At 40.9% G+C, this 18,661-nt stretch overlaps 1 protein-coding gene across 1 annotated transcript in view; it reads right to left on the reverse strand.

Moving 5' to 3' along the window:
• LOC117771841 (zinc finger SWIM domain-containing protein 6) overlaps positions 1-18,661 on the reverse strand; it is a 20,619-nt gene continuing 1,958 nt past the window's right edge. Inside the window, exons 2-13 of the mRNA XM_034602645.1 lie at positions 18,221-18,369; positions 17,958-18,108; positions 16,157-16,336; positions 14,878-15,054; positions 14,640-14,786; positions 13,399-13,539; positions 10,639-10,899; positions 9,802-9,937; positions 8,622-8,779; positions 6,451-6,614; positions 6,295-6,376; positions 1-3,934 (exon numbers count right to left, since the gene is read on the reverse strand). Of these exons, the coding sequence (XP_034458536.1) occupies positions 3,072-3,934; positions 6,295-6,376; positions 6,451-6,614; positions 8,622-8,779; positions 9,802-9,937; positions 10,639-10,899; positions 13,399-13,539; positions 14,640-14,786; positions 14,878-15,054; positions 16,157-16,336; positions 17,958-18,108; positions 18,221-18,369 (2,609 nt within the window). The 3' untranslated portion in view covers positions 1-3,071. The remainder of the gene's footprint in view (positions 3,935-6,294; positions 6,377-6,450; positions 6,615-8,621; positions 8,780-9,801; positions 9,938-10,638; positions 10,900-13,398; positions 13,540-14,639; positions 14,787-14,877; positions 15,055-16,156; positions 16,337-17,957; positions 18,109-18,220; positions 18,370-18,661) is intronic.

Below are 18,661 nucleotides of genomic sequence, written 5' to 3' on the forward strand. Positions count from 1 at the left end.
TGCTGTCAAAAAACTAATTTAATCCAAACAAAATGTTGATTCAATAACAAGTTTATAAAACAGTGATTTAGTTACATAAATAAATCGATCAGTGTATCAAATCTTAGTTTCAACTTCATGAGCATGTCGACATGGTTGTACAATCATTTACCTAACGTAATAAATAAAAGGGAGTAATATTCGCTTCTAAACAAAGGAGCTACCAACAGACCTCTAAGAGACGACACTGAAAAACGGATGACATGAGCTTTTAAAGCACAGAATACAGTTCAGCTAAAAAAACGAAAAGACACTAAGAAAAGTTGTAACCAAACGTCGGCTGGCCTATGAAAAAGGTTTGGTAGTTAGAACTCCCATTTGGTTGTTTTAAAGCATTAAGACAAGGCAAGAAAGAAGGCTGTTCCTGTGTGAGGAATTCTAGAGAGAAATGAAAACACTTGAACGAGAGGGGAAATAAAAAGAAAACGCACAAAAAAGTGGAACAGTCAAAACCCATGGTATATGGCAATGTTTTATTTTACAGCTTCTGTATTTTACAGCTAGATTCCTGGAAACTTCCAGATTCATTTTCATTAGATCAGCGAATATTTATTATTCTATAATTTATTATTGGAAACTTTATTCTTCATTTTTGCTGATTGTTCAGTCTCTATTTTAACCATGATTTCAGGAAACTTCATGGGAGACTATTTGGAAATAAATTGGAATTCACAGACCCAAATGAAGCGAACCCCAACTTGTGTGTGCCTTTCTTTGAAATAAATTTGTAATCAACAGTAAATCTTTAGGAAGGTTATGAGGAAAGTTCACAGGATGTTAGCTGTAAAACACAGGACTCGTGAAATAAAGCTTTGCCCAACTTCCTGTCCCGCTCAAAGTTCAGATGTGAGCAGAGGAGGCATGGACACCGGGCGTAAAGCAGCTTTCGTCTAGTGATCGGATCGCTGCAGGAGGAGACGTGTCCACTGGAGGGTCGCAGCAGTTGGCATCTGAACGTCGTCGCTGCTCGACCTCCACAGTCCTCTCTCACGTGCGCCCATCCTCAATACACTTTCTGTATTCAGGAGAATTCACTCTTTGCATGTCCACCTCCTGTCTTCACGTGGCCAGTTTCTGCAGTTCATTACATGTCTGCAGAGCCAGACCTGCCAGCATGTACTCTGTGGGTACTACTGTCTCCACCAGCCCCTGATGCGATGCAAGGCGAACGTTTTGAAGTCCTTCTGATATGTTTCTCTTTTCTTGTTTCAAAACCCAAAAGTACTGCAGCTTCAAGTATTGTGCCTTACATAGAATATTCTGTCATAAATTACTTAACATATACATTTTTTTTCAATATTCAGACATATACTTTCATATATACAGGACATTAAAATGCTTTTGTTCTCTTTTTTTGTCTTGTTTTTTTTTTTTAGAGAAATCCCTGAGAATGTATGTTGACAGTTGCAAAGTTTCCACAAGAGCGAGCACTGTGACAGTTTGTTGTGGTGTCCGTGACAAATAGTCTGTAAACGAAGCATATTGAACATTTGAGACTGCGAAGCAAAAACAATCAGCTTAAAGATGGCAGGAACAAATATCGACCCATTTAATGAATTCTGATCATGGATTTGGAGTTTTTCTGAGCACTGGGGGGTGGGTGGGTGGGGGGGTAAAGCTGGATCCTTAAAAAGAGGTACTCAATACTTCAGATGGAGTTGCTCCATTTGGTTTAAAGCCGTTTGTTTTCTCTTTGAGGCTGTGAATGTTAACAGAGGGACACAGGAGGAGTGCAAGGTGGACTTTTTGCCATTAGACAATACAGTATATACTCAGTGTAAAACTCTTCCTCTCTTACTTTCATACATATAAAAAGGGACAAACAGTTCTCTGCTTCTGCAGACGTAATGGTTTTATACACATCAATACCAGCTGTTGCTTTCAGGGCTCAGTTTTTTTTCCTTCAATTTCAAACGTGTCAATTTTCAGAGAGAAACTTCACCCTGCAGCATTTTTCATATCTCAACCCTATCACCTTGGACTGTCCAATCCTTCCTCCAGCACGGAAGTCAACCCAGGATCTGTCTGTGCTTAGGCTGACACTTGGTGCGGCTTGAATTGAATAAAGTCTAAGGATCTGCCTTCGGGAACCTGTGGTTATTATCACATTAGCTAGAAGAGAGACTGCACAGTGACTCCAAGTCACAACATTTAGAAAACTTTCAAAGTCAGAACATTTGTCAGGTCAAAACTCTTGACATAGATTTATTCACAAGTTTTTATATTTATAGCCTAATTTTATTCCAGTCTTGTGTGTTGATGGAAAAGATAATTTCAAGTTAAAATAAATATCGTACAATAGGGAATTTGCTACGACCAACAGGGGAATTATTGAGAGGTAGAGGTAGAAAGGATTGGTTTTCTAGTCATTTTTCACTACTGTGTATTTAACTTTATCCACAGTGCTATAATATGATATAGTGCAAAATGTAATACTTAATCCCACCAAGACATATCCACTCAGCACTGGTTACTGCTCTCAAAATCTATGTTTTATTTTTACTTTCAATAATAATAATAATAATGGTGATAATGATAATGTTAATAATAATAATAATAGCATTAACCCTTGCAAATTTGCTGGAAAGGCCACCCAAGCCTATACATTTTTTCTTATAATTAATTTTCTGATATATTGTTAATATTTTATCGTTGAGATTTATCTTCTTGCTTTGAGATTCTTATTATTTCTGTTACATAATCATATGTATGTGGATGTGGTATTTTTAAGCATTTTGACCCGTCAGAGATTAGAGTGGGATAGAAACGTTGGCTTTTCTTCTTCACATTTTGTGGCTTGGAATCAGTGTGCAGGAGACTTTTTTTCTTCCGATGCTGCTTTTTAAATAGCCCTACATCTCTATGGTATGTGCATATAATTACACCCCTTCAGTTCAGTATCACATTAGACCCAGTAGTCCCAAATCATATGAATATGAATGTTGTTTTAAGTGGATTTTCACTTCAAGTTAGAAAGGATAAAAAACGAGTCTCAAGTAAAAAAAAAAGGGCAATAGTCTTTTGGTCCACTTTCAACCAAATCTTTCTCGAACAAGCATCATGAGTTTCTTCTTGCCCTTGTATATCTGTTTCAGGTTGTCTATAAACTGGGTGAACTGGATATGTCCGTCTTGTGCCATGAGAAAAGTCTCTCTGGCTTTACTGAGGAACTCTATGAACTCGCTGTAGTGGCGTGGGCTGATGTGCGTCAGCCGAGAGTGCGTCGTGTTGATGTAGGCCCCAATAGTGGCGTCCAGTAGCTGCCTGAGTGGAGCCTTGTCCAGAGACATCAGCTTCCCAGAGTTCCTGCGACTGTGCAGTGCCACCATGCCTGGCGTCGTTAATGTGCACCGCCGCAAAATGTCCGACAAGACGGTGGCGCATTTCACACTCTTCACCACCAGGGGGATGACGGCTGCCAGTTCGTTTTTTCCCAGCGAATGACTGAGCGCACATGCCCACAGCACATCGTTGATGGCCGGGTGTGTGTCTTGGTTGTAGCTGAGGTTCAGGTGAGTCATGGCTAATGTTGCTAGTTTGTACGCTCTCATAGGATAACCACGGTGCTCCATGTAGCGTGCTATTGTAAACAGCTGTGTGTAGTTCATTCCTGTAGCAGCTGCGTCCAGTACAATCTGGTAGGCTGTCTCAAAGGCAATGTGGTCCTTCTCACAAAGCGTCAGGGCAGACAGGGCACAGTTTTGGGGGTCCTTCATGGCACACTGCAGGGCCAGGGTGCGAGCAGAGTTGGCCAGGTTCTCCTGTTGATGGCAGTCCAAATGCAGGCGGACGATGGTGCTGTTGGACATGACTGTGCTAGCCACAACACTGGTGGCTTCGGTGGGGGTGAAGAGGGTGAACCAGCTCTGCATGATGCTGTCCAGTGCAAACACACCTAGGCAGAAAGGAAAAGACATCTTAGTAAAGATTTTACATTTGAATAGAACGTCATCAACCCACTTTAAAGACCTTGATGGGGTACACCAAGGCTCAATTGTCAGTCCTTTCACTTTTTCATTTTACATGCTTACCATTTGGTACTGTTTGCCAAAATATATCCTCTTTCACACTAGGCATTCCATAGCCTTACATTATACAGCATAAACCAAATGTAGATTAATCTGCCACTAAAGATAGTCCCCAACAAATGCACAATTTTCTCCAGTTTGGTTAAGAGGTATTCCTTAATATTTATATTTTAGTAGGAACCAAAGAGTTTTTTACTGTGGGATACAGTGGCTTATGTATTTTTGTATGATTTGTTAGACAAAATAATAAAATCTGACCAGCCTTGTCCTTTAAATCCTGCAGTCACAAGAATATAAAATGCATTAGTCATGTCAACTTTTCACTGCTGGAAGTTATAATGCTCTTTTTAGTCCTTGAAGACATTTAATCCAACTTCAACTATGAATGAATAAGTCATGACTAGAAATTGGATTTCATTAACTGATATAATATCCAAACAGCATATTTTTGTTTAATTATTGTCTCTGGGATGTTTCTGTTCAGGCTAAATCCTCTTTCACTAGAGTGTTTGTCCTCAGAAATCATTCAATTGTTCCGGAATTCTAACAAACTGCGTCACAGACCTTACAATTTTAACCGTCTAATTCAATATTCTATTTCTAATGCAGTGACATTATATGGCCTGGCCCCTCTCTACATCACCAACTGGCATGTTCTCAATGCATCCATTCAAACTGTGCTCACAGAAACAGGGACTCCTTGTCACTCCCCCACATTCACAAGAAATCATCTGGGAGGAGGGGTTTCCCCTCTGGACCCCACTTCCTGTCCACTTCAGGGAAATCAGCCGCTGGGTTTCAGTATTCAAGTCCAAACATAAGGCCCACTTAATCAGCCCAAAGCCCACAATCTTCCATAATAATTACTACTCTGCCAGTCATTCCTTCCCTCCTGCTGAGAGGCCTCCAAAATCCACTTCTAAAGGTCTTGTGAAGACCGACCTGGTGTTTCTCAAAAATCTCTCACATCTCCACATACGCCCCTTCTAAATTATTTGTAACTGACATTTGCCAACGTTTGCTGATCCCCTCCCCAAACAGGAGCTGAGCACAGTAGGCCTGTCAAGCTCTAGATTCCCCTGCATGTTGAAGCTGTGTATAAGGGGCTGTTGAAAGAAAAATATTCAGTAACTCAAGAAGCTGGGAGATTAACCAAAAAACACAATAGTATAAGAAACGTTTCTTTCTTTCTACAGAAACGTAGAATGTGTATTTGTCTGCTCTAATTCAATCTAGAAACCATCAGCAACCCGAGCTACCTAGCTTACTTTAAATGTGTTTCTGTTCATTTATTGATATTTTCCTGAGTGGCGCATGACAAAAATAATCACAAAATAAGACTATTAACATAAGACTACTAGCAAAAATTGAGTTAATCTCAAAGAACCAACCCCAAACACATTTTACTTTTAGGTTTTCTGAAAATGTAGTTACACTTTGCACCAGCCAAACTCGTTACCCAAGATAACGTTAGATTTGCCAAATTCATCAGTTAAAGCCTTCTTGTCTTGTTGAAAACATGAACAAGAGCAAAGTCTTTCTACTGTTTATAGTTTGTGTTTGAAAGAAATACCAGGATTAACTAACTCTCCACTACATTAGTCTTCTAACTGGGTCACTAGCTGGTGACGATGCTGAATATTATATATATATATATATATATATATATATATATATATATATATCTTATATGGAAATTCAGCTGGAGGTTTTCATAAAAAAAAATATATAAAAAAGATGATAGTCTGCTATAAGGAAAATTTTTTTTAAGAAATAAGGACCAGTTCCTTTAAAAATAAACAGAAACTTTAGGAGGAAAATCTGCACCCAAGGTCAGACCTAGGATTTTGCAGAATAAGAACCCATAAAGGGGCCGAGTACATGTCCAACATTCATGAACCATTGCCTATTCAGTAAGGTCTTTCCTTGTTTGCTGTCGGTTCTATAACTTTGGGCAAAAACACGCAATTGAACATATTTTGCTAAATGTTCCTTATTTCTCCAAGCAAATCACAAAAAGCTTAGAAAATATAAACACAGAAAATAAACAAGACGTAGTTTATGGTGTTTACTTATCTTTTAAGAGTCAAGTGACTAAGCACTAAGCACTTCAGGGGCCAATCAGATTTTAGTAGAGGCCCCGCCCCTGCCTTCACCATTATTACTGTAAACTGTGCGTGTGCCATATTGAGGTCAGACACGTTTTTTTTGTGAAAAACCTACTCACCGACTTCAGTAGCACAAGTGACGAGCCACCGCACCATTTCCCTCCTCCGCCAGTTCAGGGTGGACAGGGTCATTCTCATCACCTATACGAAACACGGGATTAGCTCAGGGCCTATGTGGTATGAAGTGTGTTTACTTGTGTGTTTGTGTTGTTTACCTGAAGGCCCAGCTCCAGGGAGACTTTGAGCAGCGTGAGGTCCGGCAGGCTGTCCATGAGGGTGGCGATTTTGAAGGCATCCTGGGCCAGTTTGAAGATGTGGGATGAGGAGTGGATGTTCTTCTGGATGGACTCTAACACTGTTTGTAGCTTACGAGCATCACCTGTGAACACAGCAATGACAGCCAATGACATCAGATGTAATGTTGAGTTTGTGTTGAAACAGGTTTTGATCACACAGGTAAATTCATTTTTATATGAATATAGTCAGGGTTATGTGACATCTGTGTTCTTTTGTCTATTTGTTAAAAAGATTACGCAATGCAAATACATGCCCTTGCAAATACGCACACAACTGCAGCTGAAACTACAAGGTCTGATTGTCTGCATGGATGGTAACAACTTAAGGGACGATGACGTGAGTGTATGTTTAACTATGTGGCAAATTGTGCTGCACACATTCAATCCAGCAAGTTAGAGATCTCGTATTCAAATCCCATTATCTCAAGGCACGTAGTAAGGTCGGGACCCTCTCATGTTATTATGAGAAGTGTATAAATGTTTTGGTTGATTATGAAACTGTGGCAGGACAAATAAGAATATGGCCCATGTCACAGTCTAGATAACTAATGGGAACCACTGGTTTGACATGGAAAGATAGGGTATTAGCCTTGGAGGGGGTATGCGCTCTCAGGAGGCCCTTCTAGTTTTCTTATGTTGCAAAACTATTCTCATTTTATAATGATCCATTTCATGTTCAAATATGTTTCATACTAATGACGTGACATACAAAATGTTATAACCTCTTTGATAAAACATCAACCTATTTTGTTATATGACAAGTTGGTATGTTAGAGCAAGAAACGTTCCAGTCAGTGCCTGAAGAGAAGAACTTGTGCCTGGAATTAAATAGTGACTGTAAATAAGCATCCATTTATACAGTCACATACATACCACACACACACACACACACACACACACACACACCATCATACCCACAGTCGTGCCTATGGGATATTTTTAGAGTTGGTGATTATACATATATTTTGTCCAGATTTAAAATGATACAGTGTGTAACATGGAACAACCCAGGGAGTGTTGGCGGGTTAGGGAGGGGAGGCGGTTCACGCTGTAGGTGGTCAGACATATAAATAACCTACATGACTTCGGGGTAGGGTCGAAGCTAACACTGCACAAAGCGACACAGAGTGTTACAGAAACGTTTCCTGTTTAAAGGTTCAGTGTGTTGAATTTAGTGAAATCTAGAGGAGAAGTTTCATGTTGCAGCTGAATACCCCTCCCCTCACCCTCCCCTTCCAAACATGAAAGAGAACCTGTGGTAGACTTCAGTTGTCATAGAAACTCAAAAAAGGTGTTTAGAGAGGACCGGCTCCCGATGTAAATATAAAGTATTTAAATTTAAAAGGGCCATTCTAGGGTTAAGAAAACAAAAAAATTGTACAATTTAGATGATTACACACTAGTGACAACATCCCTAACGGTTATAGTGACATGTCACTTTATCTTGTTATTGTTCATGTAATTACACAAATAACATATCTCCTTAAAAGGTTCAGTGTGTAAGATTTAGGTGAAAGGGATCTATTGGCAGAAATTGAATATAAAATAATCCTCAAGTTTCTTGTTAAAAGTGAATTATAGGGTTTTTAGTAATTATAGAAAGAACACAATCAGTTGCCAGTTCATTAGTTTTCCTCACAGTCTAATGTATCAGTCCTGGAATAAATCCTCCTCTATGACGCTTATAATGTTGACTCTGTGCTGAAACTGCTTTAGACATGAGCTGATTCAAGTATATGATCAGTTTGGAAGGAGTCAGTACTGGTTGTGCTTCTATTATTCGGATCATATTTACTGTATAACAATATGGGTATGCTAAACAATAGACTCACCTCTCTATATAATGCATATACTTCAACAGCACCACAGACTACAGCTCCAAAATGATCACAAAGTTGACAACACCCCTCTAGAGCAGAGAAAAATTGAACTAAAGTTGTAACCAGGGAGTGCCAAATAAAATGAGAACTGACAACAAATTGTGAATAAATTATTGTTGTGTGAATAGAGTCAATAAAACAAAGTTTATCCTTAAAACCAGAGATGTTGTTCCCATACAAATAGACATATCAGAACATTTCTGTTTGTACCTTTAGCAGCAGTGAGCATGGTAGAGGCCAGTTCACACTGTTGGGTCTCTATGTGGCTGAGCGTGAACCAGCGAGGGTAGCGGTTGGGCACCACCGACACTATATGGTGAGGCCGGGACATGTCGCCAGAGGGGGCCGTGGACTCCAGGACTGGCAATCTGAGCACAGAGGAAAACTCAATTAGACACAGACAGAGAAGCGTAATCACACAGGAACTGATCTGTTCACTAAGATGAACATTTCATGGAGGTAAAGAAGTTATTAGAGAGCAATGCTTCTGTTACAGAACCAATCGATAGCTTTCCTTTGTCTGTCGGCACAAATAAACTCAGGTGGATCTTTGCCTCAGGCCGTAATAAGGATGGGTTTAAAAATAACAGCTTGGTTCCTTTTTCCTCCACACTCCTGTTATATCCAGTTATAGCTGCTGTGATACCACAAGTTTAATATTTCTCCTTCTACGATTCAAGTCTGGAATTTCAAAAATAAACATTATTGTAAAAATCCAAGGGGCCTAATTTGGGCAAGAGGAAATAAAGTTTCCAGTGGCGGTCAGGGAGGAAACCAACAGCATGTATTTATTATTCACACATTTTATAAAACTGGTTTTCAGCAGTGTTGAATTATTTAGTGAATATTCCAGCAAAAGGAGGTTTTGTCATTAAACACTGCCCCAGATAGCTCCTAAATCTGCCTCCATTCCTCCATGTCTGCACCATCAGACGCTTTTTCAGTGCCTGGAAACAAGACCAATCAGCCAGCTCATATTTATTCACTCTCGCAGATGGGTCTGCCACCTCCCCCTCCTTCAGATAGTTTTCCATCCATTTATCTAAAAAGGGGAACGTTTGAGAGCGGAGCACCGAGGAAGCATTTATATTTACAAAACCAAAATGGCTGCCGCTGATGTCGAAACTCCAACAATACTTCCAGTGTTTGTTAATTCGGTGGAAGTTTAATTTACTGTTTCTCCGCTACGTCCATGTTTCGTTGCATGACTGATTGTAGGTCTAATTGTGTCCAGAAGCATTTTGGTCTGCGGCTGTTGATAACACCCCTGGTAGACTCACTCTTTCACACATTAAACAGAGGAGACCAAAAGGAGACGGAGAAGGACGGTACCTCCCGTTCTCACTTTTTCTTTATTTCTCTGTTTTGACCCTCTGTCCAGTTGACTCACCTCATGGCCCTCAGTGCAATTTTGTACGCCAGTTCGGCTTCATGAGGTAGCAGCGAGGTGAAGAGATACTTGGCAAAGGTGTGCATGGGCACGCTCTCTCTGTAGAGTAGTTCTCCCAGACCAGTGTAAGGACCAGCTGGAAGGAAATGCACAGAGACACAAGACAAAGATCAGTTCAGTCCGCACAGTCGGCATAAGGAGAGATGAATGTAAAATCACAGATCTCAGCATGCAGCACAGTGAAGAGCAGCACGGCTCATATATGAATCACAGAAGAGTTTAAAGGTTTCTGGCTTCTAGGAAAAGGCATTACGATTAATCTAACCTTAATTTCTATATACAGTATGTTTTTCTCTGTAGCTGGATATAATTTGAATTAAAGCCAAAGTGTAAAGATATCATAAACGATAAGGTTTTCATTATTCTGCTTTTTTTTTTACGTAAAAAAGGCCAAAACCAACAATGTGTTGGTCTGTCCCTCGATACGTCCTGACTTCTCTACCTTGTCTGTAGCACCAAAATTATCATCATTTCAAAATATGACAATTTGAAATTCAACTAAAGATAGCACCTTAGGTTGTGGGAAATTATGACAGACATTTTTTCACTATGTCATAGAGAAAACTGTTATTTGAGGGAATAGACAGCAGATAAATCAATAATGGAAATAAGTACAGGGAAATGTAGAGGGGGCATTTTTCCACATTTGCAGCTGAGTCACAGGTGACGTCTTCAGTTTTGTTATTTAGATTTTCAGTTTACTAACCTAAGATGTAAATCATCACATTAGAGAGTCTAGAATCAACAGTTGCTTCATAATGTTTGAGGCCTCCTCACCCTCTAGCAGGAAAACGGCTTGCTTCTGAAAGATTTTCACCAACGAGTCGTCCAAATTGACTTCATGGAGCTTGGCCAATAGCTGCTCCTCGTTGCGACACACTTTCTCCTGGGCGTAGAGGCCGTCCGGCATCACCCTCTGCTGCCCCAACCCGATCAGCGCCGTCTCCACAGCCAGCGACACAAACGACTCTCCGTCTTCCAGGAAACGCTGCGCCGGGAAAGCGAAATGCTCCGTCATCCTCCCTGGACCATATGAGCCTGCTGGTGAAGCAGAGGAGGGAGAGGCAGAGTGAGAGATAGGGATGGGCTTCACTTCAGATCTGGTTCCAAGTTGGTAAAATACCAGGATTCATTAAGCTCCGTGGAAAACTACTCTTTCAAACTTTTTTGGACACCACAGAAACTGGCAAAGAAAAACTGACTGATGACCCAGGATGGAGTGCAGTGGCATTTTATCAAATTCATATCCTTGTATCTCCTTTATCAAATCTGTTGAAATAGTTTGTTTGGGGGGGAACAAAGACATCTGTTATTGGTTCAGAACAATTTACGGATTTTAGTTCACTCGGTGCAGGAACAAGAGATAACTTTCCTTATCATAACTAATCATGTTAATAACAAGTAATTAGCTGGTCCACCATTTAAAAGTTATTTCTTTATGTACATCTGAACGTCGTCTTTTTTAAATCTTCCGTCCCACATGTCATTTTAAGATGTAGCGATGTTTTTGATAACCTGAGAAGGACGAGTGCTCAGCCTCAGCCTCCTCAAAAAAAATCTGCTTTTTTTGTGCTATTTACTGAATGATAAAGTAGACCTAATATTTTCACTATGTTGTGTTTACTTCAGCTTGTGTTGCACCCCCAAGTCTTATCTTTTGATAAATAAAACTTATTTCTTATGTTACATTTTTTCTTACATCTCTTCGATTCCCTCCAAACAAGCTACTTAAAAAGATTCAATAAAGGGCTCAGAGATTGGAGCCTCCATCCTCAAGTGTGAGAGATGACTTAGGGAGGAGAATGTTCCCTTTGGGCTGTGGACCTAGCAGAGTGCTGATAGATCTATTGATCTATTTGTTCATTCTGCTGTTCCTTTTTTCACAGTGTGTATTCTCCTGGGGATGGTAGCCGTGTGTTTTAATGACTTAATGATGTCTTGGCAGACCTCACAGTTCATCCCAGGAGGGTTAACAGTCCCTAATGAATACGTACACACACACACACACACACACACACACACACACACACACACACACACACACACACACACACACACACACACACACACACACACACACACACACACACACACACACACACACACACACACACACACACACACACACACACACACACACACACACACACACACATTCTCTCTCTCTCTATCAGATATAAACAGCAGAGTCCTAATTGAAAAGTCACTACTTTCTCCCATGCAGAGGCTTCAGAATGTTGCCCATCACTTTACCTACTTTACAACAGAAACAAAGTGTAGAGCTGACGTGATCGTGTCTTTCCTGGCTACTGCGAGAACTGTGCTATGTGATTGGTCTAGCTGAGCTCCCTGCATAATTAATACTTTCTAACTGGAGTGTTTCTTCCTGCTGCATTCCTTATTCATGAGCTGTTATTGGAGGATGACTGCCGGCCAATCAGCACATCTGTGTCATCACTGCTGATTGCAGCCTGAGGGGCTGCAGTTCCGTCAAGGAGACACAATCACCGCAGTGTAAATGTATCTGCAATGGTAAACAGTAACTTGGTGCTGATACTTAAGTATTGTGCTTTAAGTACAGCTTTCACACTGTTTTGCTGCTACTTTTATAGTTGTACTCCACAACGGTACAGAGTACATCACGTCTCAAGTGTCAGCTGAGATTGGGATCGAGCTGCCTCGCAAACCTCAAAGAATAAGCGTAAATAGTTAAGAGATGGATGGATGAACAGGGAATTATTGCATTTTTACTCCACTGCACTAATCTGTCAGATTTACTTACTTTTACACCATACAGTGTATACTTAACTACTAAACCCGTTTTGGGATTGTGACTCGATTCTTGTCACATTTCAGATCTCTAGGAGTTGTTATCCGTTCCTCCTCTGAACGTCTCTCATGGTTTTTATATTTCAATAATTGTTGAGACTCAAGCAGGTAAAATTATCCACGTCCAAATAATCTCAAAGTTGTCTGTCAATCATCTTACGACCCCTCAGTTAGGAACCACTGGACTTGACGATCTAATTCTACATGACAAGTTAAGCTAAACCTACAACAGCTACAACTTTACAAATTATGCATCCGTATCGATAATTTAATAATGTATGAGTCACATTAGACATTTTTCTGTCAATGTTTTACTTGAATACATTATGTACTAGCTGACATACTTTAGCACTTCTACTTTACACAGGGATTCATGTTCTGTACGGCCTTTGACTGAATCCCATCCTACCCTCTTTCCCTCCATTTCCATTAATTTTAACATTTTCTTCACAAAAAAGGCCTCTATTCTTTTACTTTGTATTTCAATGTTGTTTTTCTTACGCTTCTGATGGTTTCTCTGCATTATGTAAATCACTTTGAACTGCCTCTACGTATGAAATATGCTATATAAATAAACTTTCCTTGCCATGTGTGAATAAAGGATGGTCGTACTTGTTCCTTCGTTTTCGTGTGTGTGTGTGTGTGTGTGTGTGTGTGTGTGTGTGTGTGTGTGTGTGTGTGTGTGTGTGTGTGTGTGTGTGTGTGTACCTGAGAAGTCGAACAGGACTCTATCTTCACTTCCCTGCCTCGTCTCCATCAGTGTGCTGAACAGTGTGCCGATGGGGTCCAGAGGGTGGCCCACCCAGCCCTCCAGGTTGGTAACTGATGTCATGCCTTTATGAAGCAGCTCTGCAGTGAAACACAAAACACACAGAGAATGAGTAAGGAGACAAAGCCAAAGACAAAGACTTCAATTTAAAGCCAGAACCTCGGCTCATTAATGCGTTTTACTTGTTATTTTATTGTTTTCACATTCATGAGTAGAAGGGGAAAGTTCCTCAGCTCGTCTTCCAAAGACGAGGAGGCAGCAGCAATATTTTCTGAGATCATCACTAATCTTGAGGCCAAACCATGGTCCAATATGCAACTTGCACCAGAGAGATGTAGAAACTCGAAACCTACAGCTCTCATACTGCAACACTGAGAACTGACTAGTCATCTTGTGTCCAGCTGTTAAACTTCTGAAGTGAAAACTATTTTTGCATTATTCATAGATTCTGGAGAAGGAATAGATTTGATTTTAAGAATTTGTAATGAGGTACCTGATCTTTTTCACACATATATTTTTATGTGTCTTCAAATGTGTCTGGGGAATTTTTAAAGCTAAAGATACAGGAAATAATACACAAACGATCAATGACAGTTTTATGAATCAGAAAACATTTGTGTCTTTTAAAGTAACCGTGGGGAATTGTTTTCACCAGTTGATGCATTCTCTTAATGTATTTTATTACTGTTAATGGTCCTGTAGCTTTTAGCATATTAAAATACAGCCATTTCAAGCTAAAACTGTCAATTCTAACTTTACTTTTTATTGCAGGCAAAAGTGTCTCTGATAGTTTGATTGTATTATGATTGACAGAAGCTTTCTCACACCTCCAAAAGCACATATTAAATATGAAATCATGAATATGTGTAAGTTAATGGCGTAATAATAAGTGTTTCTGTGTAAAATGTGGTTGCTGGTATCAGAGTCACTGATGAGTTCTGCAGTTAGTTCTATGTATTTTTTAACAAAGTGGGACATGGAAATATACGAGTACAAAAATCCAGCTTTATCTCAAGTGAGTTGATCGATTTTAGCCAATTAGAGCTGAACAATATGGACAGCATTAAACATGCAGTCCGATAACAGCTTGAATGGGGAAAATAGAAGGAAGGAAACAAAGGATGGATTCCTCTTTCTGTTGCTTCAAGGTTAAACAAAGCTTGATGGTGAATAAACGGACCTTTTTTATGAGTGCGGAAGAACTCCAGCTGTTTCTGCTGTTGCCTCCTCAGTGTGTTGACTATGGCGATGGCCAGTCTGAGTGCTTCCTTGGGGTAACCATGTGATCTCAGGGCGTCGACTCGGGCGCAGGCGGTGGGTACATGCTCTGCGGGGATGGAAGGAGAAGAAAAGATGTTTCAAGGCATTTTTCTGTTTTATTGATTCAACTTGTCTGACCTCGAACCCCGCTCTCTCACCGTGCCACAGGGGCCACCCTCGGGCATCGAAGAGGGAGCTGTCAATGTTGTCATGGTAACAGTAGTTGGTGTAGTGGTCCTCCGTGATGATGTGCTGCAGGTGGGGGTCCTGCCAGTGCAGGTCGCAGGCCTCAATCGCCCGCGTGAACACGGTCCGGTGAGGCCGAGTCAGTGAGTCTGAGGGTTAGTCAAGCAACAAGGTCAGTTTTTAAATCCCATGAGGTGGCACTGAGGTGTTCAGGCTGTGGGGGGGGGGTGGTAGGTGGGTGGCACACAGTACAAAGGCAGTTTAGCTGCTGATTGTCCTGGAGTATCAACACCATCAGGCTGCAGTGTCTATGACAAACAGCTCATAGAGGCAATTAGGGTACTTGAAAAACCATTTACGTCCCTTTCCTGCAATTAGTATCTATAACCATGCTCCTCCTCTGAGTCATAACTCGGTCGAATCGGACATGTTTCACATATTTTTAGATTCGGTGTAACTCACACTTTCTGATGACATCATTATCCTCCGTATCAGTCGTGTATTAACATCCAATAACCAACGTTAGTACTCATAGACCTTCTCTGAGAAGTTTTCTTTAGTACCACAGTCATCCAGTGATGGTTGTGTGTATATCCACTCCTACACTGCAAATAGGTTCTAGTAATACATCATTGGGCAAAATAAATGCTGCCAATTTGATCAAAATGCAAACAAATAACTCCCATATTTATCATTATCTATATGAAAACTTAAGCTTTAACAAATAAGAAGGTGATAATGCACAAAATACAAGGCAAACATTTTGACACGGGTAAGGCTCAGCATGATACTGACTTGAAAACTGCTATAGTAGCAGAATTGGAAATGTTAATAACATCACAAAAGCAGGGCGGTTACAGACAGAAGGGCAGCAGTAGTAACACCATCTGCCCTCTCATTCAGAACATCTTTATGATTAACTAATAAAAAACGTGTGTCTGGATTTTTTTCAGTGCAACCACACGCAGGAATACAGGCCAGAAAAACTGTATTATTAGGGTCATTCTATTAGCTCGGTACAAAGGTAATACAACTCCTAGGCACAAGATTGATAGAACGAGACTTGATTAAAAGAGAGGGGGGAGGGTGGAAGAGAGAAGACTCAACAGTGTTAATACAACAGCTGAACAGAAGAGGAGGCACAGACTGAAATGTACAGATGAGAAAAGATGAGATGTGGGAGAGGATTTGGGGGAAAACAATAAATAAAAGAAAGGAAAAAATCTCGGCCTCAGCCAGGTGCCATCTCACCTGGGTTGCCGAGAAGGCCCTGGGGCAGAGCGTTGGTCAGATTGGTCAGCTCGCTGCCATGGTTACCATCCTCCAAGGGACAGACGTCCACACTGTTCCACCTGCGAAGCTGTCGAAGCCAGAATCCCTTCTGCTCGGGTTTACAGTGGGGGTTCAACACAATGCACATCCACAGAGCCCCTGCACAGAAACACACACACACACACACACACACACTGCTGTTATCCTGCTGCAGAACACGGTTCCATATGTGAGACTCTTTGGCCTTATTTGTTCTGTGCAACCCATTATACCATCTTCATATCACCCCACAATTTCTTTGTTTGTACAATTTACAGGACATTCCTCCCAACATTTGCACTTGTGCCATGTCTGGAACTTTTGGTTCAGCATTTATTACGTGTTAAACAAGCAAATAACTAAAAAAAGGAGCAAATACATTTGATAGAAACAGAAATCAACCATTTGTCATTATTCTCGAAACTGCTCCAGAGCAGTTGAGATTACATCGACTGAACAGATGCTGCTGAAAACTTTTCACAAACATCTGTATTTTCACTAAATCTCAACTCAACTTTCTGTTCACCAGATGTAGAGTTGGACAACGCAGCGCTAATCTACAACTAATGATTGTTTTTAAAATATTGATTAATTTGCTGGTATTTTCTCCATTAGTCGATCTAATTGTTGCTGCGACTACCTGCACTGCCGGCGGAGCACACGAGGACACTGGGTACAGACGGGAGGATAAAAGGCACAATGTTGCGGGACAAATAAAGGATGACAGATGACAAAATGAAACGGGAGAAGAAAAGAAAAAAGGAGGTGAAGTGAATGAGGGGGGGAAAAGGAGAAACACGGAGGAGAGGTGGGGAGGAAGCGAATGGGGGAAGGAGAATGAGAAACGGGGGGAGGGGACAGGAGAAGAGAGGCTATATCCTCCGTCTCTTTGTTAAGGCTGCACCAAGGACAACGACGAGGAGGGAATAACAGAAGAGACACGAGAGTGACGAAATGCAAAGCAACTATCTGGGGGGGGGGGGGGGGGTTTACTGGGAAAATAAAAATAAAAAACACAGAGAGGGGAAAGGGGAGGACGGAATTTCAATCTCCAGCCTAATTTATGAAGTGGAAGATTTATCGAGCATCGTTATATTCTGAATATATTGGCAGCCTGCAGACGAGCGTACAACCTGGTTACTAGTACATTTTTATATTAAAATCATTTACATTTACAATACACTAATAAAGATTTATACTGTGGGTTTTTGGCTTGAAATGTTTGGGAAAATGTTTGGAATTTTTAGTTGTGGCAGTTTTTAGCAGCCGGAGATTGAATCTTTCCTTTTCTACACGTGATATGGCTGATACCTGATTTAAGTACAAAGCAGACATGCACAGAATGTTAATAGTTTGTCAAACAGCATTTTCTACAGAAAACAACCTTGATCTTGAACCTCACCCGGATTATATTTGTGATCCATTTTTGCCAAGTGCAAAGATATTTCTACATCTCGTCATCCTACATTGCAGTTGTTTGAAGAAATATTGATTGTTCTGCAATTTAAAATCATATTTCAGGGGAAATTTGAATATTCCCGGTTTTAAAAAAAAGGGAAAATATCAGTATATACTTTCTATACTATCACTCTCTCTAAAGCTACAGCAAACTATGTTGTATTTCTATTGTGTGTGTGTGTGTGTGTGTGTGTGTGTGTGTGTGTGTGTGTGTGTGTGTGTGTGTGTGTGTGTGTGTGTGTGTGTGTGTGTGTGTGTGTGTGTGTGTGTTTTCACACCATACCTAGTTCATCCCACAGCTGCCTGTACTTGTCAGTCATGGTGGTCCCCTGTTGCCTCCACAGCACCAGTCTGGGGTCGCCCATGAACTGCTCTGTGATCAGCGTTAACATGCGGGCGCCATTGGAGTCCCTCATCTTCAGCATCTCTCTCACCTACACAGAAGGGGGGGGAGACATTGTGGGTAAAGGTCGCCTGCCACAGAGGTGTATGCGATGCTTGCTGGGCTGAGGACTGAGCCCAGTTATCCGCTCTGGGGATCGTTACCTTGCTGAACAGTAAGTTGAGCTGCTTTCCCGAGCCATGGTACCCGCCCTGGGAGAGAAAGAGCTTCACCTGCTCCTGAACCTGCTCCTCGTCCAGATGCCAGCAGTTCTCATCGTCCACACTGGCCCCTGCCGTCGGATCTGGAGCTCCTGCACCAAGAAATCAGTCAGCAAATTATTGCGGAAGCAAAACAACATCACAATCAAATGACCCTGATTTTCATCGATTAGTTTCCTACAGTCAGTGACGGGAGAAGGGCTCAGACGAGGAGGCAGAGTTGTTGATTATCATCAAAACCACAGAGTTAAGAATAAGATTGATAATTATTATACAGCTTACTTCTTTAGTATAAAGTGAGCATGTTTGCTTTTAGTCTGATGATTTACACCCAATTATGAATATGTCATTCACATAAAAATGTTTATGTAAAATTTCTTATGT

The sequence above is a fragment of the Hippoglossus hippoglossus genome, chromosome 12, assembly GCF_009819705.1.
Source record: "Hippoglossus hippoglossus isolate fHipHip1 chromosome 12, fHipHip1.pri, whole genome shotgun sequence".
Lineage (NCBI taxonomy): Eukaryota > Metazoa > Chordata > Actinopteri > Pleuronectiformes > Pleuronectidae > Hippoglossus > Hippoglossus hippoglossus.